Source organism: Gallus gallus, chromosome 39, assembly GCF_016699485.2.
Source record: "Gallus gallus isolate bGalGal1 chromosome 39, bGalGal1.mat.broiler.GRCg7b, whole genome shotgun sequence".
NCBI classification, from domain to species: Eukaryota; Metazoa; Chordata; class Aves; order Galliformes; family Phasianidae; genus Gallus; species Gallus gallus.
This window is the reverse complement of record NC_052570.1, coordinates 92,951-116,635: the sequence shown is the minus strand read 5'-3', so window position 1 is coordinate 116,635 and position 23,685 is coordinate 92,951. Positions and strand designations below refer to the sequence as shown.

Here is a 23,685-nt window from a genome sequence, read left to right as displayed (position 1 = left end):
TGGGGCTGAGGCGCCCCCTGGCGGTCAAACAGCGCTACGAATGGGGACCTTTGCGCCTTTCCGCGCGGGGGGGGCAGAGCGGGGGGGGCCGTATGAGTGTATATGGCCCCGCCCCCCCCCGGCTTCCACCCCCCTTCCCCCCACCCCCCCCACCAGCGCTTCCTGCCCCGGGGCTGCGCCGCACCCAACGCTGCGTTCCGGGTTTTTTTTTAAGGGGGGGGGGGATCATAATTAATATTTTTAATTGGGGGGGGTCCTTAGACGTGGGGGGGGGTCTTTGGGGGGGGGGTCGTGATGGGGTCGGTGTGGAAGCGGCTGCAGCGTGCGGGGAAACGGGCGGCCAAAGTGCGGTTCGAGGCGGAGTTGGAGGAAGTGCTGCTCGAGGGGGGGGGGCGGTGGTGAGTGACCCCCCCACCCCCCCCAAATTACACGGCCGGGACCCCCCCCCATAGCAAGGCTGGGGGGTAATGGGGGGCGATGGGGGGTGGGGGGGTTATGGGGGGTGATGGGGAATGGGGCGGTTATGGGGGGGTTACGGAGGGTCGGGGGGTGGTTTGGGGTGGGGGGGGTTCCTATGGGGGGGTTATGGGGGGCAATGGGGGATGGGGGAGTTGGGGTGGGGGGGTAATGGGGGGCAGTGGGGGATGGGGCGTGGAGTGGGGGGGTGGTGGGGCTTATGGGGTTATGGGGGTGGGATTTGGGGTTGGAGGGTTAATGAGGAGGGTCGTTGAAGGGTCATATGGGGTCATTGTGGAGTGGGTGGAGGGCTACAGGGGCTGTGTGGGGTTATAGGGGCTGGGGGGGGGGGGGCTGTAGGGTCCCTACGGGGCTGTGAGGTCCCTATGGGGGCTATAGTATCTTTATGGGGCCGGGGGGGTCCCTATGGGGCTGTGGGGTCCCTGTGGGACTAATGGATTCCTATGGGGCCGGGGGTTCCCTATGGGGCTGTGGGATCCCTATGGGGCTGGGGGGGTTCCTATGGAGCTTTGGGGTCCCTATGGGGGCTATAGGATCCCTATGGGGCCGGGGGGGGTTCCTATGGGGCTGTGAGATCCCTATGGGGCCCGGGGGGTGACTGCACAGTTTCCTTTTGAGCCCAAAATGCCCATAAATGGGTCAGGAATGGAAAGCAGTGCCTTTGTGGGGTCAGGGCGGCCAAAAATAGCCCCCCCCGGGGGGGGGAAACCGGACACCCCCCCAACTGAGCCCCAAATTTAGCTTTCCCCTCCCCCCCCCCGGCCCGGCCCCCCTTCCCAGCACCTGCCTATGGGTGGGGGGAGGGCGTTATCTATGGGGCGGCCCCACAGCCCTGTCTGCCCCATAGCTGATAATGCCCCCCCACGCCCTGGGTGGGGTCCTGACCCCAAACCCCCCCCTCCCCCGACCCCCCCCTCAGGCAGCCCGACAAAGTGGTGGTGGTCTGGACCCGACGGAACAGGAGGGTCTGCAGCAAGGTGGGGGCTATGGGGGGGGCTATGGGGTGATGGAGGCTTTGGGGGGGCTATAGTGCAGGTTATGGGGTGATGGGGGCTGTGGGGGGGGCTGTGGGAGGCTATGAGGTGATGGGGGCTGTGGGGGGGGGCTATATTGCAGGTTATGGGATGATGGGGGCTGGGGGGGGCTGTGGGGGGGGCTATGGGGTAATGGTGGTTTTGGGGAGGTATAGTGTGGGTTATGGGGCTCTATGGGGTCTGGGGGGGTCTCTATGGGGTCTGGGGGGGCTTTATGAGGGTTACTATGGGGCCTGGAGGGGTGCTATGGGCTCTATGGGGTCTCGGGGGTCTCTGTGGTGTCTGGGGGGGCTCTATAGGCTCTATGGGGTCTGGGGGAGTCTCTATGGGGTACGGGGGGGCTCTATGGGCTCTGAGGGTTTCTGTGGGGTCTGGGGGGCTCTATGGGCTCTATGAGGGTCTCTATGGGGTTGTCTTTATGGGGTCTGGGGGGTGTCTATGGGCTCTATGGGGTCTGGGGGGTTTCTATGGGGTCTGGGGGGGTCTCTGTGTGCTCTCTGGGGCTCTATAGGGCCACAGGGATCCCTAAGGAGTTCTGTGTGGGGCAGCCCCACAGCTGGCAGCCCGGAATCGAGAACCCCTACCGGGGGTTGGTGGTGTGGGTGGTGCCCGAGAGCCTCCAGGTCGTGGTCACGCTATACCGGGTGCGTCACGAGTGCCCTTGCACGGATCCCCTTGCACGAGTCCGCTTGCACGAGTCCGCTCCTTGTGCCCCCTGCATAGCATGCGTCCCCTCGCACAAGCCACGCCCCCCTTGCACAAACACAGCACCTTGCACAACCTGTGTTCTTTCACATGTCCCCTCGCACGCATCCTTCTTGTGCCCCTTGCACGAGTCTGCTCATGCGCACCCCCTTGCACAAGGCATTTCCCCTTGCACAAGTCCCCTTGCTTATGTTCCTTTGCACGAGTCACACCCCCTTGCACGAGCCCTTTTCCATTGCGCGTGTCCCCTTGCACACATGCCCCCTTGCACACCTCTCACTCCTGTACCCCCCCAGGACCCCCATGCCACCGCCTATGACCCCAAAGAATGGACCTTCGTGGTGGAGAACGTGAGTGCCCCCGTGTGACCCCAAGACCCCGTGTGACCCCATCACCTCGTGTCACCCCATGACCCCATTCTGTGACCCCCCAGTGACCCCATGACCCCTCCCGGGGACCCCATTCCCCCCTCCAGTGACCACGTTTGCCCCCCAGTGACCCCATTCTCCCCCCCAATGACCCCATTCCCCCCGCCCCAGTAACCCTATTTGCTCCCCAACCACCCAATTTCCCCCCTTGGTGACCCCGTTCCCACCCTCAGTGACCCCATTCCCCCCCAACCACCCCATTCCCCCCCTTGGTGACCCCATTCCCCCCCTCAGTGACCCCATTCCCCCCCAACCACCCCATTCCCCCCCTTGGTGACCCCGTTCCCCCCCCTCAGTGACCCCATTTGCCCCGCAGCGACCCCATTCCCCCCCAGTGACCCCATACCCCCCCATTGCCCCCATGACCCCCCCCGCTTACCCCCCTCCAGGAGTCCCGGGGCCGTCGCACGGCGGTGGCCGCAGCAGTGCTGGATTTGGGGCGCTTTGCGGGTCCCACCCCGTCCTGCACTGCGCTGTCGCTGCCCCTCCGGCCCCGGTCCCGCAAGGTGACGGCCGCCTGTCTGCGCCTCCGCCTCAGCGCCACCGTCCTGCACGAGGGGCACCCGGCGTGAGCGGGGATGTGGGGGGGCGGTGGGGGTCTACGGGGGCACGGGGGGCATTGGGGGTCTTGGGGATGTTGGGGGCATTGGGGGTCTTGGGGGGCATGGGGGGTCTTGGGGGTATTGGAGGCATGGGGGGCATTGGGGGTCTATGGGGGGCATTGGGGGTCTTGGGGGCATTGGGGGGTCTTGGGGGTATTGGAGGCATGGGGGGCATTGGGGGTCTTGGGGATGTTGGGGCATGGAGGGCATTGGGGGCATGGGAGCAATGGGGATATTGGGGGTCTTGTGGGGTGTGGGGGTCATCATTGGGGGCCTTTGGGAGTCTTGGGGATGTTGGGATATTGGGGGTCTTGGGGACACCGAGTATGGGGCTGGAGATAGGAGGAATCCGTGGGAACATTTTGGGGGGGGAGGGGGACATGGGGGGGGGGGGGCGAGATGCTGTGCCCCATAGGGGACACGGGGGGGTGACGCTGTGCCCTATAGGGACGAGGACATGCGCAGCGTGGCCAGCCTGCTCAGCTCGCGCCTGGGGGGGGACGTGGCCGACCTGCGGGACTTCGAGGAGGAGGAGGACGAGGGGGGGGATGAAGGATCCGGGGGGGGCACCCCTAAAAAAGGACCCCCACCCTACGGTGAGGCTGTGCCCCAAATTGCCCCTAAATGGTTCCAAATCACCTCCGGGGGTCCCCAAAGTGCCCTCTTTGTCCCCTGCCCCCCTCCCCCAATATTGTGGTCCTTTGGGGGGGCAATGCCCTAACCCGCCTGCCTCCCCCCCCATCCCCCAGACTCAGAGCTGCAGCCAAAGGACAAAGACCCGGGGGGGGGAGGAACGCCCCCCACACCCCCCCCACCCCCCCCAGGCACAGGTGGGTGATATCTGGGGGGGGAAGAGGGGTACACTGGGATCCCCCCCCCACTTTGAGGGGTCCTGACCCCCCCACCCCCTCCCCCACCTCCAGGTGGTGCCACAGAGGGAGGGGGACACCCGGCAGCCCCCGCAGGAGAAGCGTTGGTGAGTGGGGCTGGGGGGGGTCCCCAGATTTGGGGGCAGGGGGGCACTTGGGGCTCCACAATGGGGGGCTGGGGGGGGGGGTTCATGGCCCCATATATTATTGGGGGAGGGTCTGGGGGGGGTTAGGGACTCCAAGAATGCATTGGGGGGGTACAAGGGGGTGGTAATGGCCCCATATATTCCTGGGGGGGTCTGCGGGGCTCAGGGACCCCAAGAATGCATTGGGGGGGGTCTGGGGGGGCATAGGGACCCCAAAAATGCATGGGGGGGGGAGGGAGAGTGTAGTGACCCCATATATTTCTGGGGGGGGGGCTTTCGAGGGGTGGGCAGTTCTTAGGACCCCCATGGGTTGCTTGGGGGGGTGGACGGATCCCCACGTTGGCACGGATTTGGGACTCTTTGGGGGAGGTGGGGGGGGATATTTGGGGTCTGGGGGGGTCCGTACTGACTGTGTCCCCACCCCCCATCCCACAGCCCTCCCCTGGGGGGGGTCGCGCAGCGCTGCTGTCGTGGTGCCAGGAGGTGACAGCCGGGTACCGGGGGGTGCGGATCACCAACTTCAGCACCTCGTGGCGCAATGGGTTGGCGTTCTGTGCCATCCTGCACCACCATCGGCCCTGTGACGTGTAGGGGGGGCACGGGGGGGTCACAGGGGGGGTCGTGGGGATGGGGGGGGGACCGGAAGGTGTGGGGATGGGCGGGGGGGTGGGGGATGTTCTGTGCTCTCCTGCACTGCTATCTGCCGCATGATGTGTAGGGGAGATGTGGTGGGGGACAGGGGGGTGTTGGGGGGGGCGTGGGGGGGTCATAGGGGGGGGTCATGGGGATGTGGGGGGGGATGGGGGGTGTGGGGATGGGGGAATGTGGGGGGTGGGGGTGTTCTGTGCACTGCTGCACCGCCATCGGCCCAACAACGTGTAAGGGGGGGGTATGGGGGAGGACGGGGATGTGGGGGGGGCTGGGGGATGTTAGGGACAGAGGACATGGGGGGGACAGGGGGATGTGGGCGAGATGGGGGGGAAGTGGGGGGAGACATGGGGGTCACAGTGGGGACACAGGGTGGCACTTGGCACCCCCTGACCCCCATGTGTTTCCCTCCCCCTCCTCCAGTGACTACGAGGCTCTGGACCCCCTCGATATCCGGGGCAACAACACCCGGGTGAGGTTGGGGGGAGTGGGGGGGGTGTATGGGAAGGGGGGGGTGTCACCCTGCTGACCTCTGACCTTTGACCCCCGACCCCCTCCAGGCCTTCGAGGCGTTCTCGGCGCTGGGGGTCCCGCGGCTGCTGGACGCGGCCGATATGGAGCGACCCCCAGCGCCGGACCCATTGGCTGTGCTCACCTACGTGGGGCTGCTGAGGCAGCACATGGAGGGCAGCGGAACCGCGGGGAACCCAAACAGTGCAGGGAACACACGGGGAGCCATGGAGAGCCCAAAAACGATGGAGAACCCAATGGGAGCCATGGAGAGCCCAAAAACAATGGGGAACCCAATGGGAGCCATGGAGAACCCAACAACAATGGGGAACCCAAAAGGATCCATGGAGAACCCAGTGCGAAGCTCAGAGATCCCAAAAAGGATAGAGAACCCTATGGGAGCCATGGAGAACCTAAAAAGGATGGAGAACCCAATGGGAGCCATGCAGAACCCCAAAACGATGGGGAACCCAAAAGGATCCATGGAGAACCCAATGAGAACCATAGAAAACCCAATGGGAGCCATGGAGAACCCAAAAAGGATGGAGAACCCAATGGGAACTGTGGAGAACCCAAAAAAGATGGAGAACCCAATGGGAACCTCAGAGATCCCAAAAAGGATGGAGAACCCAATGGGAACCATGGAGAACCCCAAAACAATGGGGAACAGAGAAGGAACCATGGAGAACCCCAAGAGAACCACAAAGGACCCAATGGGAACCATGAAGACCCCAATTAGAACTTCAGAGATCCCCAAAATGATGGGGATCGCAAAAGGAACCATGGAGAACCCAAAACTGGTGGGGAACTCAATGGGAACCATAGAGATCCCAAAAGGAAGCATAGAGAACCCAAAAGGAACCATGGAGATCCCAAAAGAAACCTCAGAGATCCCAAACAGAACCACGGAGGACCCAATGGGAACCACAGAGACCCCAAAACCCACAGAGGTCCCCATGGAGACTCCAAACCCCATAGAGGACCCAGCTGAGACCCCAAACCCAATAGAGACCCCCATAGAGGTCCCAGTGGAGACCCCAAAACCCACAACAGAGACCCCAAACCCTATAGAAATCACCACAGAGACCACAAACCCCATAGATACACCATCACAGATCCCAGGCCCCATAGAGGTCCCAATGGAGAGCCCAGATCTCACAACAGAGCCTCCCAAACCCGCAGAAATCACCACAGAGACCCCAAACCCCACAGAGGTCTCAATGGAGACCTCAAAAACTATAGAGACCCTCATAGAGACCCCAAACCCCACAGAGGTCTCAATGGAGACTGCAAAAACTGTAGACACCCTCACAGAGACCCCAAAACCCATAGAAGTCCCAACAGAGACCCCAAACCCCATAGAGGTCCCAATGGAGACCCCAAACCTCACAATAGAGCTCCCAAACCCCATACAGACACCAACAGAGCCCCCAAACCCCACAGTAGAGACCCCAAACCCCATAGAGACCCCAAACACCACAGAGATCCCCACAGAGACCCTAAACCCCACTATAGAGCCCCCAAACCCCATAGAGACCCCAACAGAGCCCCCAAACCCCACAGTAGAACCCCCAAACCCCATAGAGACCCCAACAGAGACCTCAAACCCCACAATAGAGCCCCCAAACCCCATAGAGACCCCAAAACAGACCCCAACCTCCCCCCCGGGGCTCCCGGTGCCCCCCCCCAGGTCACACCGCCGCAGTTGGGGGTCCCGTGCCCCCCCCCGCACCCTCAGCCACCTCCGGGACGCCGACCTGATGAGGAAAAGGAGGGGGGGGCGCGGGGACCCCCCCAGCACCGGGACCCCCATGGTGAGAGCTGTGATGTTGTAGGGTCTGCAGTAATGGGGTCGTTGTTGGTGTAGGGTCCGCATTAATGGGGGGGGGGGGCGGGGGGGTGTTGTTGCAGGGTCTGCATTAATTGGGGTCGTTGTTGTTATAGGGCCTGCATTAGTTGGAGTTGTTGTAGGGTCTGCATTAACTGGGGGGGGGGGGGTGTTGTTGTAGGGTCTGCATTAATTGGGGCCCTACATTAATGCCCCGCTGGTCCCTGACTCTGCTTCTCCCCTGTACCCCCCCCAGGCTGACCCCACCCCCCCGACGGAGCCCGGAGCCACAACGGAGGAGGAGAAACCGGTGAGGGATGGGGGGTCACTTTGGGGTCCCATTGGGATCCCTTTGGGGACACTTTGGGGTGACTTTGAGCTCCCATTGGGTTCCCTTTGGGGTCCCTTTGGGCTGACATTGGGGTCCCTTTGGGCTGACCATGGGGTCCCTTTGGGGTGACTTTGGGCTCCCTTTGGGGTCTCTTTGGGCTGACCTTGGGGTCCCTTTGGGGGCGCAGCGGCTGCGGGACCCCTCGCAGGTGGTGGCGGCGGAGCTGGCGGAGCTGCAGCGCGAGCAGCGCGAGGTGGACAGCCGGGCAGAGACCTTGGAACGGGAACTGCGGGCACTGATGGCGTCGGGTAGGGGGGTACCCCACAACGGCCCCATGGCCCCACAACAGCCCCGTGACCCCATAGCAACGGCCCCGTATCCCCATGGCCCCATGATGGCCCCATGATGGCCCCATAACCCCATGCTGCCCCCCCACTGCTGCCCCCCCATTCCCCCCAACGCCCCCCATTGCTCCCCCAGGCGCAGACCCGCAGCGTGAGGAGCTGCTGATGGAGGAATGGTTCTCGTTGGTCAACGCCCGCAATGCGCTGCTGCGCCGCCACGACCGCCTGCAGCTGCTGTCAGTGTGCAAATGAGTGTGTCAGTGTGTGTGTGTGTCTGTGTGTGTCACAGTGACACACTGCGCTGCTGCGCCGCCACGACCGCCTGCAGCTGCTGTCAGTGTGCAAATGAGTGTGTCAGTGCGTGTGTGTGTCTGTGTGTGTGTGTCTGTGTGTGTGTCACAGTGACACAATGCGCTGCTGCGCCGCCACGACCGCCTGCAGCTGCTGTCAGTGTGCAAATGAGTGTGTCAGTGTGTGTGTGTGTGTCACAGTGACACAGTGCACTGCTGTGCCCCCACGACCGCCTGCAGCTGCTGTCAGTGTGCAAATGAGTGTGGCAGTGTGTGTGTGTGTGTGTGTCACAGTGACACAGTGCATTGCTGTGCCACGACTGCCTGCAGCTGCTGTCAGTGTGCAAATGAGTGTCAGTGTCTGTGTGTGTGTGTGTGTGTGTCACAGTGACACAATGCACTGCTGTTCCACCACGACTGCCTGCTGCTGCTGTCAGTGTGCAACTGAGTGTGTGTGTGTGTGTCTATGTGTGTCACATATAAGTGTGCCACTATGTGTGTCATGTGTGTGTCAGTGTGTGCCACCGTGTGTCATTGGGTCACTGTGTGTATGTGTCACATGTAAGTGTGTCAGTGTCACTGTGTCACTGTGCGTGTCACTGTGTATCACTGTGTGACACGTGTGTCACTGTGTCACAGTGTGTCACTGTGTATGTCACATGTGTCACTGTGTCACATGTAAGTATGTCACTGTGTCACTGTGTTTGTCACTGTGTGTGTCACGGTGTACCACTGTGTCACACGTGTGTCACTGTGTCACTGTGTGTGTCACTGTGTGACTGTGTCACTGTGTGTCACACGTGTGTGTGTGACGGTACGTGAGCGCTGTCCCCGCTCTGGCAGTGAGGAGGAGCATGACGTGGAGCGGCGCTTTGAGCTGCTGAGCCGGGAGCTGCGGGCAATGCTGAACACAGAGGGTACGGCCGGGACCCCCCCCTATAGGAGACCCCCCCCTATAGGAGACCCCCCCCTATAGGGGACCCCCCCCACCTTGAGGACCCCCCGCCCTGGGGACCCCCCCACTTTGGGAACCCGTCCCCATTTTGGGACCCCCCTGAAATTATGCCCCACTTTCTGCTCCCTTTGGGGGTACCTTTTCCCTTTGGGTACCCCATCATGTTGACAACCCTCCCCTCGAATTTAGGGACCCCCCCTCAAATTTTGGGGTTCCCCCCTCCTTTGGGGACCCTCCCCAATAGTGGAGACCCCCCCAAATTTTCCCTTTGGGAAACCTCTTCCCTTTGGGTACCCCACACTGCAAAGTCCCTCATGTTTAGGACCCCCCCTTCAAATTTAGGGACCCTCCCAAATTTTGGGGACCCCCCTTCAAATTTTGGGCTCCCCCCCTCAAATTTTGGGGTCCCCCCTCCTTTGGATACCACTCCCAATTTTAGGGACCCCCCCCCAAACTTTCTCCCCCTTTCCTTTCCCTTTGAGAAACCTTTTCCCTTTGGGTACCCCACCCTGCAAAGTCCCTCATGTTTAGGACCCTCCCCACTCAAATTTAGGGACCCCTCCTCAAATTTTGGGGCCCCCCCTCAAATTTTGGGGTCCCCCCCTGCAGACTGGGAGAAGTCGGCGGCACAGCGGCAGCAGGAGGAGCTGTTACTGGAGGAACTGGTGGCACTGGTGAACCGGCGCGACGAACTGCTGCGGCACCTGGATGAGCGCGAGCAGGCGTGAGTAGGGGTCCCCAAATCGGGGGGGGGGTCCCCAAAATGAGGGGGGTCCCCAGAAGGGGTGGGGGTCCTCTTAATTGGGGTTGGGGTTTCCAAGAGGAGAGGGGTCCCCCAAAGGGGAGGGAGGGTCCTTAAATTGGGGGGGGTCCTCAAATTGAAGGGGTCCCCAAAAGAAGGGGGGTTACCCCCAAAAGGACGGGATCCCCAAATCAGGGGTTCCCAAAGCACTGGGGGGGGGTCCCTAGCCAACCCTCCCCCCCCCCCCCCCCCCCCATTTTAGGGCACTGGAGGAGGACGCCCGCCTGGAGAAGGGCCTCAGTCGGCGGCGGCGGAAATTGGGGCGCAGGGAAATGTGTGGCATCGCCTGAGGGGGGGCCCCAAAAACGGGGACCCCCCCCAATAATAAATCATCGTAAGAGGAATTTGGACCTCAAAATCTCAACTTGAGCCCCCAAATCCCACATCCGGACCCCAAAATCCCACATTCTGAACCTAAAATCCCTGAGGTGGCGGATGGTGCTTTATTGGGGGGGGCCATGAGTGTGAGTGTGCAAGGGAGTGTGCATGCAAGGAGGGGGCATGAGTACACCAGGAGGGGCCATGTGCAAAGAGAGGGGGGCATGAGTTGTGAGTGTGCAAGGGCAGTGTGCATGGGGAGTGTATGTTGTGTGTGCAAGGGAATGTGTGGGGGTGCATGAGGGGAGTGTGCACAAGATGTGAGTGTGCAGTGAGCATGCAAGGATGAGTGCATGAGATGTAAGTGTGCAGGGAGTGTGCAAGTGGGGGTGCACAGGGAGTGGGTGTGCGAGGGGAGTGTGTACGGTGTGTGTGGGGTGAGTGTGCAATGGGAGTCCATGGGGTGTGAGTGTGCAAGAGTGAGTGTGCAAGGGGTGTGCATGCGAGTGTGCAAGGGTGAGCATAGAAGGAGGTGAGTGCACAAGATGGGAAGTGTGCAAGGATAAAGGCATAAATGTGTAGGAGTGTGCAAGGGCAGGTGCACACGGCATGAGTGTGCAAGGGGGTGAGAACACAAATGAGTGCAGTGGGGGGTGAGTGTGTGGGTGTGCACAGCTATGGTACACCCAAGTGTGCAAGACAGGAGTGAGCACATCAGCATGGATGACAGTGCACTGGGGAGGGGGTGCATGTACGTGGAGCACCCGAGACACCAACGTGCACCACTGTGGTGCAAGCCCCCGTGCACCATAATGGTGCAAGGCCTCCTGCACGAGTGCTTGCACACACGCGTGCACGGGGTCCCATTAAGGAGGAGGGGTCCCCGGGGGTGTGTCGGGGGGGGACGCGGGGGGGTCCTCGTGCAACAGTTGTGTGACACGGCGCAGTCGTGCGGCCGCATCCTCGTGCTCACGTTGCAGCCGGCGGTTGCTGCGCCGCAGTGTCCGCAGCTCCGCCCGCAGCCGCGCCTTCGCCTCCTGCTCCTGTGGGGATGCCGCCGTGCCCCATAGCGCCCCATAGTGCTCCACAGTCCCCCATAGTGTGCCCCATAGCACCCAATAGTCCCCCATAGTGCCCCATGGTGCTCCATAGTGTGCCCCATAGTGCCCCATAGTGCTCCATAGTGCCCCATAGTGCTCCATAGTCTCCAGTAGTGTGCCCCATAGCGCCCCATAGCACTCTATAGTGTGTCCCATAGCACCCTATAGTGCCCCATAGCACCCCATAGTGCTCCATTGGGTCCCATGGTGCCCCACAGCACTCCACAGTGCCCCTCCAAAGCACATCATAGTGCCCCATAGCATCCCACGTTGCCCCATAGCACCCCATAGCACCCCACAGTCTCCCTCCAAAGCACCTCATAGTGCCCCATAGCACCCCACAGCGCCCCCCCAGGCCGCACCTCCTGCAGCTCCCCCCTCAGCTGCTTCAGCATCACCTCCAACTGCGACACTTTTTCTGACAGCGTCCGGGGCCTTTGGAGGGGGGGGGGGGGAAGAGTGGGGCTTTGAGACCCCCCATTGCCCCCAGACCCCCCCCCAAGACCCCCATAACCCTCCAGACCTTCACAGACCCCCATCTCTGCCCCTTCCCCCCCCTCCAAGGACCCCCTATACCCCCATACTCCCTAAGACCCTCCTCAGGACCCCCCATGCCCCCCCAGGGCCCCCATACCCCCCTAGGACCCCCTATGCCCCCCCAAATCCCCTAAGACCCCCCCAGGACCCCCTATACCCCCCCAAATCCCCTAAGACCTCCCCCCAGGACCCCCATACTGCACCCCCCTACCCTCCCAGATCCCCCCCAGGACCCCCAGACCTGCTAAAAGACCCCCCCAGACCCCCTTACCTCCCCCAAGGACCCCCTGTACCTCCCCCCCAGGGCCCCCCCCCCCCATCTCCTGAGATCCCCCCCAGGAACCCCCTTAGATCCCCCCCAGGACCCTCTATATGCCCCCCTAAGCCCCCCCCCCTCCATACTCATCCTCAGCCCCCGAAGGGCTCAGCGCTGGGGTGGCTGTGGGGCCGAGGGGGTCCCGAAGCTGCTGCCCTATTTGTTAATGGAACAGAAGGAGTTGGGGGGGTGGGGGTGAGACCCCAACCCATGGGACCCCCCCCGGACCCCCCCTTCTCACCCTCTCGTGCCAACGCCTCCAGAACTCCACTGCAGGCGGCTGCCACGCGGGAGATGGAATCCCACTCCTCATCCTCCGGGGGGGCTGGGGGGGGGAAAGGACATCCCATAATGATACCCCCATAGGGACACCTCCATAGGGACACCTCCATAGGGACACCCCCATAGGGACAGCCCCGTGGTGGGGTCAGTTTGGGGTCACTATGGGGACACATTGGGGTCATAGTGGGGTCACTTCGAGGTCAACATGGGGTCACTTTGGGGTCACCATGCTGTCAATATGGGGTCATTATGGGGACACACTGGGGTCACTTTGGGGTCACTGACCTTTGCCTGGCGAATGCCTCAGTGTGGGGTCTGGGGGGACTCCGTCCTCGGGGGGGGGCAGAGGGTACCCGAGGTCACCCTGTAAGTAGGGGGGGGAACGTGGGGACACCGGGGGGGCACATGGGGACATTGTGGGGGGGGGGGGGGGGAACATGTGGGGGGGACATGGGGACATAGAATGGGGGGGTATATAGGGACACAGAACTGGGGGGATAGGAGGATATAGAGTCATTGGGGGGGGATATGGGGGGGATATAGGGATGTTGGGAGGTGGTCACATGGGGGATGGTGGGGGGGATCAAGGGGACACACACGGGGGGGGTCACACGGGGACATGGGGTGGGACTTGGGGGGGATATGGAGACATGGGGAGTCACGTTGGGGGATATGGGGGGGGGGCACTCACCATATCCCTGTGGGGGGGGGGGCTGTGGTGGGGCAGCAGGAGGTCAGGTGTGGGGTCAGCCAGGGGGGGCCTGTGGGGGGTCGGGAGCAGAGGGGTTTTATATAGGGGGGATTTACTGGGGGGGGGGATTTATATGGGGAGGGTTGCAGGGGGCTATGGGGGGGATTATATGGGGGGGCTATATGAGGAGGGGGGGTCCCAAGGAATGGGGGGGGGGTCCCAGATGGTTTATATGGGGGGTGGGGGAGGAAGTTAAATGGGGGGGGTTCCACAGATTTAACGCAGGGAGGGGGGATGTAATTGGGGGGGGGATAAGGGGTGAACGGGGACTATAAGGGGGAGGCAATAAAGGTTGGGGGGGGCTATGGAGAGACTGGGGGGTCTATAATGGGGGGGGGTTATAATGGGGGAGCTATAATGGGGGGGGAATAAGGGGTGGGGGGCTACTCACCCCTGGGGGGGGCTCTGCTGGCGGGTGGGACTCAGTGCGGGGGGGGGGCTCTGTGGCAGGGGGGGGCTCTCAGGCAGCTCTAAGGAGCGCAGCAGCCGCAGAGTGTCGGGGCGCAGCCCCCCCCCCACCCCCACCCCCAGGCTGAGCTGCCCCCCCCTCCCCCCCCCCGCTGCTCTGCTGCCTCACTGCCATCGCTGTCGCTGTCACTGCTGCTGTCCCCGATGTCCCCCCCCCCGGAGCCCCTCCCCCCAGCCTGGCCCTGCTCCAGGGAACGGGCGTACAGCTCCGAGAAGCTCCTGAGGGGGGGGGACACATAGGGGGTGTCACTGCCGTGTCCGCCCCCCCATGTCCCCATATCACCTCCGTGCCCCCACCACGTCACCTCCATCTCCCACCCCCAATATCCCCACACCCCCCATAAGTCCCCACCCCACTCCCATTCCCCCCATATCACCTCCTATCCCCGTGTCCCCCCACAGCCCCCCCATCCCACCTCTGGCCCACCTATACCCCACCCCACACCCCCCCAACATCCCCATATCACCCCACATCCCCATGTCCCCATATCACCCCATGTCCCTCCCCCAAAATGTCCCCATATCACCCATGTCCCCCCCCCCAAAATGTCCCCATATCACCTACGTCCCCCAATGGCCCCACATCCCCCCCCATCCTCCAGGCCCCCATATCACCCCCTATCCCTCCCCCCCCCCTCCCCACCTTCGGGGCCTCCCGTCTCGGTCTGGGGGCAGAATGGTGAGCACAGCTTTGGGTCCCCGCAGCAGCGCCCGCAGTGTCTGCGGGGTGAGGTTGGGGAGGGGGCTGTGAGCCACACGCAGCACTCGCGCCCCCCGGCGCAGCCCCCCCACTTCGGCGAAGGAGAAGCGCTGCACTGACGTCACCACACCGTCCCTGGCGATCCGGAACCCCAAACGGCCCCCGGCACCGCGGGGCAACGACAGCTCCAGAACCTCACAGCCGCGCGTCACCGCCTGCGGGGGGGACCCAATGTGGGGCACAGTGGGAACCAATGGGGAACCCAATGGGGAACCCGACATGGGACACAATGGGAACACAATGGGGAACCCAACACAGAACCCCGTGGGGAACACAACACAGAACCCAACATGGAACCCAATGGGGAGCCCAATATGGAACCCAATAGAGAACCCAACATGGAGAACCCAAAGGGGAACCTGACATGGAATCCAATGGGGAACACGACATGGGGAACCCAACGTAGAACCCATTATGGAACCCAATGGGGAACCCAACGTGGAACCCAACATAGAGAACCCAACATGGAACCCAGCATGGAGAACCCAACATGGAACCCAACGTGGAACCCAACATGGAGAACCCAACATGGAACCCAGCATGGAACCCAGCATGGAGAATCCAACATGGAACCCAACATGGAGAACCCAACATGGAACCCAACATGGAACCCAACATGGAACCCAACATGGAGAACCCAACATGGAACCTAACATGAAACCCAACATGGAGAACCCAACATGGAACCCAACATGGAACCCAACATGGAGAACCCAACATGGAGAGCCCAACATGGAACCCAACATGGAGAACCCAACATGAAACCCAACATGGAACCCAACATGGAACCCAACATGGAACCCAGCGCAGAACCCAACCCCCCATCACCCCCCAACCCCACCCTTTTACCCCCTCCCCACACACCCACCTGCAGCCTGGCCACCACCTGCTCGGCCTCTCCATGGGGCAGCCTCAGCCCCACGCTCTCCCCCGCCCCATAGAAGATCTCGACTCCTCCCTCCACGTAGGCCCAGCCCAGAACGTCTCGGCAGGCAGCGCTCAGCAGCACCCGCCCCTCCTGGGGGGTCACCAGGACCACCCGCTCCGCCGCCACCCCCAACAAACACGCCGTCTCCTCCCCCCCCTGCCCAACCCACGCCTTCGCCCCCCACACCAACGCCCCCCCAACCACCGCATCGCCCCCGACGGTGACCCCCACCCTCCGGCGGACCCCCAGAACCGGGAGGCCGCGGGTGGGGGCGGCGGGGGGGGGGTCCGTTGGCGTGGGAGCGGGCGAGTTCGCGGAGGTATTGGTGGCGGGTGCGGGCGGCCATGGCCCCCAGGCGGCCCCCCCGGGAGGCGGCATTTTCGCCATTGATGGCTTTGGCCAAAAGGAAATGGCGGAGTTGGGGGCCTCGGGGGAAGCGCTGCCCCACGGCGATGGGGGGGCCGAAGGGAGGGGTGTCATCCGAGCGGGTCACTGCGACGCTGTTATGGGGGAAGGGGGGGTGGGTGAGGGGGGAGGCGGAGACTTGGGCGGCGGGGAGCCCGAGGTGTAGCCACCCGGATGGGGACAGCCCAAAGGGATACCCCAGCCCCACATTGACACCCCAGCCTCATAGGGACAACCCCAGCCCCATAAGGACACTCTATAGGAACACCCCAACCCCACAGGGACCCCCCAGCCCCACAGGGACACCCCACGGGGACCCCCCAGCCCCACAGGGACACCCTATAGAGACACCCCAGCCCTACATTGCCATCCCATAGGAACACCCCACCCCCCGCCCCCCACGGGAGCCCCACCTGTAGGACGTGTGGGGCGTGCAGGGTTGGTGCACTCGCACAACGATGAAGACGTGCTGGAAGTGGGAGCGGATGGCGCGGGGGGAGAAGGGCAGCGCCCCGGGCTCCTGGAAGATGATGGTGACGATGTCGTTCCCGATGTGCCGCTTCCGCAGGAGCTGCCGTGGGGAAGAGTGGGGTGGGGGGGTTATATGGGGTGGGTTCGGCATCCCATAGATGTGCCCGACCACCTTCCCCATACACAGCCTGAGCCCCACGGACCTGCTGGGGGTTGGTGGGGGTGAAGGGCAGCATGGTACTGACGTGGAACATCACCTCATAGCCGTGGTAGGTGGTGTAGAGCGAATGCGTCCCCGTCGAGTCAGCTGTGGGGCACAGCCGTCCCCATGGCCCCAGAGCCCCACATCCTCCACCCCATAGCCCATAACCCCCACCCCACAGCGCCCACCCCATAGCCCATATCCATATATATCCCATTCCATACCCCCATTCCCCTCTCCCCCAAACACCTTCCATTAGCCCCATCACACCCCATGTCCCCACCCCATCACCCCCCACCCCCTGCCCCCAAAACCACCCATAACCTCTCACTCCCCATTCTCCCCCCCCCACACACTTCCCATCAACCCCTCATAACCCCCCACTCCCTATACCCCCAGCCCCCCATCACCCCTCATGCCTCCCCTCCCCCACATCCCATCACCTCCCATGTCCGCCTCAGCCCCCATCCCCCCTATCACCCCTCACCCCCCCATAACCCCCCCTCCCCCCCCCTCACTCTTGGTGTCCAGCTGTGCCCGGTAGTGCCGGAAGCCACGCAGCCTCACACGCGTGCCCAGCAGTGCCAGGAACTCCTGGAAGGGGGGCTCTGCACTCTCGTTGTTGTACATCTCCTCCTCTGAGCTCTGCCCCCCCCGGCAGTACAGCACCCCCACCTTGCGCTGCAGGCACACCTAAGGGCGTGCAAAATGGCCTCGTGCAGTGGCCTCGTGCAAGGAGTGGCCTCGTGCAACGGCCTTGTGTGAGGGGTGTCCTTGCGTGAGGGGAGGCTTTGTGTGAGTGGCCTCGTGAGAGGAACAGCCTCATGCAAGGGGTGGTCTCGTGCAATGGGCTGCCTCGTGCAAGGGCCTCATGCAGTGGGCTGCCTCGTGTGAGGAGCAGCCTCGTGCAAGGGCCTCATGTGAGGGGTGGCCTCATGCAAGGTGCTGCCACGTGCAAAGGGTGACCTCATGTGAGGCCTGCCCCTGTGCATGGCCTTGCTCGTGTGAAGTTTGTCCTCGTGCAAGGCCTGCCCTCATGCAAGGCGCAGCCTCGTATAAGGCCTTTTCTTGTGCAAGACCTCTGGTCCAATGGAAACTCCACCCTCATGCAAACCCCACTCTTGTGCAAACCCCGCCCTCGTGCAACCCCCCTCCTCGTCCACTCACCCCTTGCTCGTCCACTTTGAGCAGCGTGTCGGGCACAGTGGGGGAGGGGTCGGCCAAACGCAGCACCTGCGCCCCCCCCCCAGGGAGCAGCAGCTCCAGGAGGCGCCGGGGGGGGACCCCTCCCCTGGATCCGGGGGGGCGGACGTGGGGGGGCAGTGCCTCCTCCAGCACTGAGGCACGGAGAGCACGCAACTATGATAGAGAGGGGGGAGCATAAAATGGGGGAGGGGTCACAAAATGGGGGGGCCACATGGAGGGGGTCCCAAGGGAGGACAGGGTTCCAGAGGGGGGCGGGAGGGGGCAAAATGAGGAAGGTCCCAAAATGTGGGGGGGTCCTAGAGGGGGTTCCAGAAGGAGTGCGGGGGGGTCCCAAAATGGGGGGAGGTCCCAGAGAGGGGGGGGTGTCACAGAATGGAGGGGGTCCCAGAACAGGATTAGGTCCCAAAATGGGGGGAATCCAAGCGAGGGACCCCCCTTTCCCCCCCATACATTATCCCTCCCTGACCCCCCCCCACCTGCCCGGTGTGCACAATGACGCGATGCAGGACGTGCCCTCCCCCCCCCCACACACACACACACGTTGCCCCCCCCTATACTGCCCCCCCCACCTGCCCGGTGCGCACGATGACGCGATGCAGGACGCGCAGCCCGCGCTCCTCGCGCCGCACTGACACTGCCATGGGACCCCACCGCTCATCTTCACCCAGGAAGTTCAGGTGCTCTAAATGGGGGGGGGGAATGACACAACATGGGTCAGAGGACCCCCCCCCCCCCCCCACAGTGTCCTCTTGGCACCACAGAGTCACCATACAACATCACCATGGGACCATAATGCGTCCCCCCCCACCCAACCAATATCCCCATGTTTCCCCAACCCCCAGAACCATGCAGTGTCATCTCCCCCCACGTCCACACATTGCCCCCCCCGGGACCCACACTGCCACCCCCCCCCTCCCCACGCCCACACAATGTCCCCATGTCCCCCCCCACACCAATGTCCCCACCCCCCACACACAATGTGTCCATGCAATGTCCCCCCCATCCATGCAATCTCCCCATGTCCTCCCCAGACCCACAGTGTCCCCCCCACACCCATATAATGTCCCCATGTCCCCCCCACATAATGCCTCCCAATACATACAGTGCCCCCCCACGCCCACAATGTCCGCATGTTCCCCCCACACATCCAATGTCCCCTCCACACCCACCCAATGTCCTCAGTGCCCCCCCCACTGTGTCCCCCCCCATCCACACAATGTCCCCAATGTCCCCCCCACATCCCTACAGTCCCCCTCCCCCCACACTCAGTGCCCCCCCCACCCCCCCCTCACCTTTCCCATAGAAGTACTTGCGGTAGAACCCGGCCCCCCCATCGCAGTGCTCGATGGCGTGGGGGGGTCTCTCCCCGGGGGGGGGCTCCTCCAGGACCGCTACAGCCGCATTGGGGATGTAGCCGAGGCCGGGGGGGTCATTCCGGGGGGAGGTCCCCAACCCCTCCTCCTTTTCCCCCCCTACCTCACATATGAAACGGGGGCAGCTCAGCACCAACACGTCCTCCGCATCGGGGGGGGGGTGAGGGGGGGTCCCGAATTCGGGGGGGTCCCCCATTTCGGGGGGAGGGTCCAAATGAGCGGCCGAAGCCCCCGAAGTGCCGGGGGGGTCCGGGGGGGTTTCAAAAGGATCGAATACAATGCTCTGAACGTCGTAATGGGCCACGAAATGGGGCCAGGGGGGGCGGGGGAAAACCTCGGGACCCCCCCCCGCCGCCTCCCCACCCCCCAAACCCAACAGCACCAAAGGGTCCCGGAAGCGGCGGGGGCCGCCCCCCCCTCCTGGGGAGGTTTCCTCGTGACTGTGGGTGCGGGCACGGGGGGAGGGGGGGGTCCCCAAAGCGGCCTCACTGCTGCTGCGTTGGAGGGTTGTGGGGGGGGGGCGGGGGGCGGCAGTGGGAGGGACCCCCCCGCATTTTGCGGAGGAAGAGATCGTCGGATTGCATGACACCCTCCCCACCCCCCGGCTTCGGGACCCCCCCGACTATAAAATTGTAATGAACCCCTTCGGGACCCCCCCCACCCCCCCCTCACTTCTACGAACCTTTTAAGGTTCCCCCCCTCCCTCAAATTACACTGAGCCTTTTGGGACCCCCACCCCCCAGTCACACTGATACCCTTTGGGACCCTCCCTCTCTCACACTGAGCCCCCCCCCAAGTTTAACAGCCCCCCCCTCCGCCGGGGAGGGCTTCCAAGGAAAGGTCCCTCTTCGCCTTTTTTCATCAATGGAACCGTGGGAACCGCTCCTTCTCTTCGATTGGCTGAGAGATCTCTCCCGCGCGGGCGGAGGCTCCGCCCCTTTTTCCCACGCCCCCCTCCCCTCGGGGCGGTCTCAAAGAGGGGAACGCAGTGAATGGGGGGGAGGCGGGGGCTGCGGCCGCTGCTGTCCTTCGGAGGCGACGAAACCTGGGGGGGGCGGTGGGGGGGTCAGCGGGGGTCCCTCACGTCCCGACCTCCCCCCCCTCCCTATTCCTTTGGTCCCCAATACCCCAAATTGGGGCTGCCCCCAACCTGACCCCCCCTCATTCATCCATCTCCAACCCCCCACCCATTTTATCGGGGGAGTCAGAGCCCCAAATCCGGATGGGGAAACCAAACCTGGGGGGTTCTCAGGGGTCGGGGGAGGGGAGGGGGGGCTATGAGGAGGGAGAGGAGGGGCTTCTTTTGGGGGTGGGGGGGAGGTCTATGGAACTGGGGGGGCCCTGTCGAGACGGAAGGTCTCTATGGGGCAGGTGGGGGAGGGGGCTATGGGACCAGAGAGGCTCTATGAGACCAGGGAGGGCCCTATGGGGCTGGGGGGGTGGGGGCAGATATGGGGCTAGGGGGGGGATCGTATAGGGCCAGAGAGGACTTATGGGGCTGGGGAGGGGGGGTCCTTTTTGGGGAGGGGGTCTATGGGGTGAGAGGGGGCATTATGGGGCCGTTGGAGGATCTATGGGGTGGCGGAGGCCCTATGGGGCTGGGGGGGGGGGGGTGTCACTATGGGGCCGGGAGGGGGCGGGGCCTGGCTGACGCCGGCGGTTTCCGGGCAGACGGGAAGCGCTGCCCCCTCCATCCTGAAACACACTACAAAGTGTGCACGGGATGGGGGGGGGGGTCTCCGTGTGTCCCCCCACCCCGAGAACCCCCCCTCCCCCCCACCCCAAAGGTCGCTGCCGCCCTCGTGACCCCTTGTGACCTCACGCATCCTGTCGTGTCGTCCCCCCCCCCCACGGCTCCCACTTCCCCCCCCCCCTCAGACCCACGTCCGCTTCCCCCCCAACTTCCGGCTCCACATCCGGACCCCCCCCCCCCCCCATGCAAAACCCCCGTGCAAAGCGGCCGCTGTGCAAAGCCCCCCAATGCAACGCACTGGTGCAAAGCCTGCTGTGCACAACCCCTGTGCAAAGCCCCGCTGTGCAAAGCCCTCGTGCAAAACCCACTGCACGACCCTTGTGCAAGGCACTTGTGCACAACCCCTATGTGTGCATGCGAGATGTGCAACCCCAGTGCAACACACTCGTGCAAAGCCTGTGGTGCACAACCGTCATGAAACACCACCCCTCCCCGTGCAAAACAACGCGGCGCAACACCAACGCACAATCCTTGTGCAAAGCAAGCCATGCGCAGCCCTCGTGCAAAACACTTGTGCAAAACCAAGCTGTGCGCAGCTCTCCTCGTGCAAAACGCTCGTGCAAAGCCCAGCCACACCATCCCCATGCAAAAACATTCTGCAACGCCATTGTGACCTCCCCGTGCAAACAAACTCCCGGCGCACGCTGCTCGTGCAAAGCCCCCCCCAGCGTGGAAAACGCCGTGCAAAGCCCCCATGCACACCCCCCCATATCAACTGTGTGCGCAAAGCCCACCCGACACACAACCCCTCCTCGTGCAAAACCCTCGTGCAACCCTCGTGCAAAGCAATCTCCCCCCCCGCCCCCTTTTCCACACAACCGCTTTTCATCCCATTTATTTGGGGGGGGGACGACAACACAAAGGGGTACGTATGGGAGGGTAAATGGGGGGGAATCCATGGTGCAAGGGGGGGAGCCCCAATTGGACAAGGGGGTCACAGAGGGGTCCCTACAGGGGGGGGAGGCAGAGATGGGTCCCCCCAGGGGGTGTGAGGGGATACATGCAAGGGGGTGCAATGGTGCAAGGGAGGGGGGGGGCAAGGGAAGGGGTGGTGGTCACCATACTGTGGGGGGACGACGACACAGAGGTGTCCTGGTGTATGTGGGGGGGGGGAAACGTGGAGTGGGGGGTCCCAATTGTGTAAGGGGGGGCAATAGCGTCCTACCTCAGCACCACGGGGCAGTCCGCAGCGCTCAGCTTTGGGGGGGGGAGGGAGGGAGTCCAATTTTTTGGGGGGACACCGCTCTGTCCCCACTGCAGCGCTGCAATGGAAGAGGCCGCACTTCCCCCCCACCTCCCTCTCTGCCCCCCCTCCCCACCGGTGCCCCCGCCCTTCCCCTTCCTTTCAGTGCCCTCCCCATTTCTCCCCCCCCACCCCATATCCGGGACCCCCCCAGGAGAGCACAGCGGCCCCACCCGGCGCGGAGGGATAAAAGGGATGAAATATAATTGTCCTCTCCCCCCCCATAGAGATCATAGCACCCATAGGGACCCATGGAGACCCACAGGAAACACAGAGACCCGTAGGACCCTATAGAAAACATAAAGACCCATAGAGATCTATGGAAAACACAAAACTCCACAGTGATTTATAGGGACCCATAAAACACATACAGACCCATAGACACCTATAAAGACCTATAAGACACGTACATACCCACAAGGACCTATAGAGACCTATAGAGACCTATAAAGAGCTATAAGAATCTGCAGAAAACAAATAGAACCCAAAGGACCCATAGGGACCTATAGGATACACAGGGTCCCCTAGGACCCATAGAGGCCCATAGGGATCTATATGACCCCTAGAGATCCATAGGACCCATAGAAACCTATAACGACCTATCGAACACACAGGGACCCAAAGGACCCACAGGGACCTATAAGGACCTGTATGACACATAGGAACTCACAGTATCCATAGTGATCTATAGCAGATGTAGTGACTGATAGGGATCTAAACGAGGCACAGAGACCCATAGAGACCTATAGGGACCCATAGGGGCCTGTAAAGACCTAGAACATACAGACACCCATAGGACCTATTGCAGTCTATTGGAAACACAAGCACCCATTGGACTTATAAGAGATATATGGACCCACAGAGACCCACAGGAACCTACAGGAGACATAGGGTCAGACTCATTGTAGAGCCTGGAGCCCATAGGGCTTATGGGGTTCCATAGGGCTCAGTCCCACTGTGGGGCTGGGGGACTCACAGGGCTTTTTAACTGCCAGGGTGTTTATAGGGTGGCTGGGAAGCCATGGGGCAGCTGGGAGCCCATATAGGGCAGTTAGGGGCCCACATATGGCAGTTAGGGGCCCATATAGAACACATAGAGGCCCACATGGGGCAATTAGGAGCCCACATAGAGTAGTTAGGAGCCCATATAGGGCACTTAGGAGCCCATACAGGGCACTTAGGGGGTCCAAGAGGGTACTTTAGGGCCGAGGGAGACCCACAGGGCCCAATCCCTCATCCCGAACCCCCGAACCCCCACCACAAGGAGCTGCCCCCACACCCCATTTCTCCCCACTCACCGCTATGGGGCGCCGTGGAGCACAGGGGTGGATCCCTATGCCACCATGGGGCGGCTATAGGGCGGCTCTGAGGCAGCTATGGGGCGGATATGGGGCGGCTATGGGGCAGCCGCGGGCTGTGGGGCGGACCCGGGCGCGGCTCTCCACAGCGAAGGGCGTGGCCGCACCGCCTTCCCGCCCTCGGCGCTCTCAGCCAATCAGCGCCCGCCCGCCTTCGCGCCCGATGCCGCCGCCACGCGCACGGCCGTTAGCCCCGCCCCCGCCCGCACGGCGCATGTGCGCGGCGATGACGTCACCCCCACCTC

The 23,685-nt window shown here is 62.9% G+C and overlaps 2 protein-coding genes across 7 annotated transcripts; one reads left to right on the top strand and one right to left on the bottom strand.

The window, feature by feature from the left end:
* Nucleotides 1–77: 77 nt before the first annotated feature.
* Nucleotides 78–10,313, top strand: EHBP1L1 (EH domain binding protein 1 like 1). 6 transcript variants are annotated; one of them, XM_040655152.1, is made up of 16 exons: nucleotides 78–398; nucleotides 2,060–2,155; nucleotides 2,513–2,566; nucleotides 3,034–3,212; nucleotides 3,694–3,842; nucleotides 4,170–4,222; nucleotides 4,697–4,848; nucleotides 5,333–5,381; nucleotides 5,470–5,685; nucleotides 6,001–7,233; nucleotides 7,504–7,557; nucleotides 7,766–7,886; nucleotides 8,059–8,158; nucleotides 9,056–9,129; nucleotides 9,777–9,891; nucleotides 10,172–10,313. In XM_040655152.1, the coding sequence occupies exons 1-16, from the start codon at nucleotides 93–95 to the stop codon at nucleotides 10,257–10,259; spliced, it is 3,039 nt and encodes a 1,012-aa protein (XP_040511086.1). In that variant the 5' UTR covers nucleotides 78–92; the 3' UTR covers nucleotides 10,260–10,313. The 6 variants fall into 6 exon arrangements, with proteins under 6 accessions (XP_040511086.1, XP_040511085.1, XP_040511084.1 ...); XM_040655151.1 differs by having other exon boundaries at nucleotides 5,470–5,724; XM_040655150.1 differs by having other exon boundaries at nucleotides 5,470–5,802.
* Nucleotides 10,314–10,393: 80 nt separating this feature from the next.
* Nucleotides 10,394–23,569, bottom strand: SIPA1 (signal-induced proliferation-associated 1). Its single transcript, XM_046905102.1, is given in 21 exon segments — nucleotides 10,394–10,584; nucleotides 11,203–11,330; nucleotides 11,750–11,822; nucleotides 12,327–12,396; nucleotides 12,482–12,565; nucleotides 12,808–12,886; nucleotides 13,214–13,283; nucleotides 13,665–13,813; nucleotides 13,816–13,960; nucleotides 14,385–14,656; nucleotides 15,370–15,727; nucleotides 15,729–15,929; nucleotides 16,248–16,405; nucleotides 16,509–16,612; nucleotides 17,026–17,200; nucleotides 17,675–17,866; nucleotides 18,283–18,395; nucleotides 19,006–20,131; nucleotides 22,005–22,036; nucleotides 22,753–22,825; nucleotides 23,381–23,569. Coding segments are annotated over 18 exon segments (2,820 nt in total). The 5' UTR covers nucleotides 19,283–20,131; nucleotides 22,005–22,036; nucleotides 22,753–22,825; nucleotides 23,381–23,569; the 3' UTR covers nucleotides 10,394–10,412.
* Between the last annotated feature and the right edge of the window lie 116 nt (nucleotides 23,570–23,685).

What these genes read in the sequence shown, in the direction of transcription:
- EHBP1L1 (XM_040655147.1), top strand. Translation starts at nt 93, where the DNA reads ATGAGTGTATATGGCCCCGCCCCCCCCCGGCTTCCACCCCCCTTCCCC. An exon ending in GGACCTTCGTGGTGGAGAAC is followed by an intron (nt 2,567 to 3,033) that starts GTGAGTGCCCCC and finishes ACCCCCCTCCAG; the next exon opens with GAGTCCCGGGGCCGTCGCAC. An exon ending in CACGACCGCCTGCAGCTGCT is followed by an intron (nt 8,159 to 9,055) that starts GTCAGTGTGCAA and finishes CCGCTCTGGCAG; the next exon opens with TGAGGAGGAGCATGACGTGG.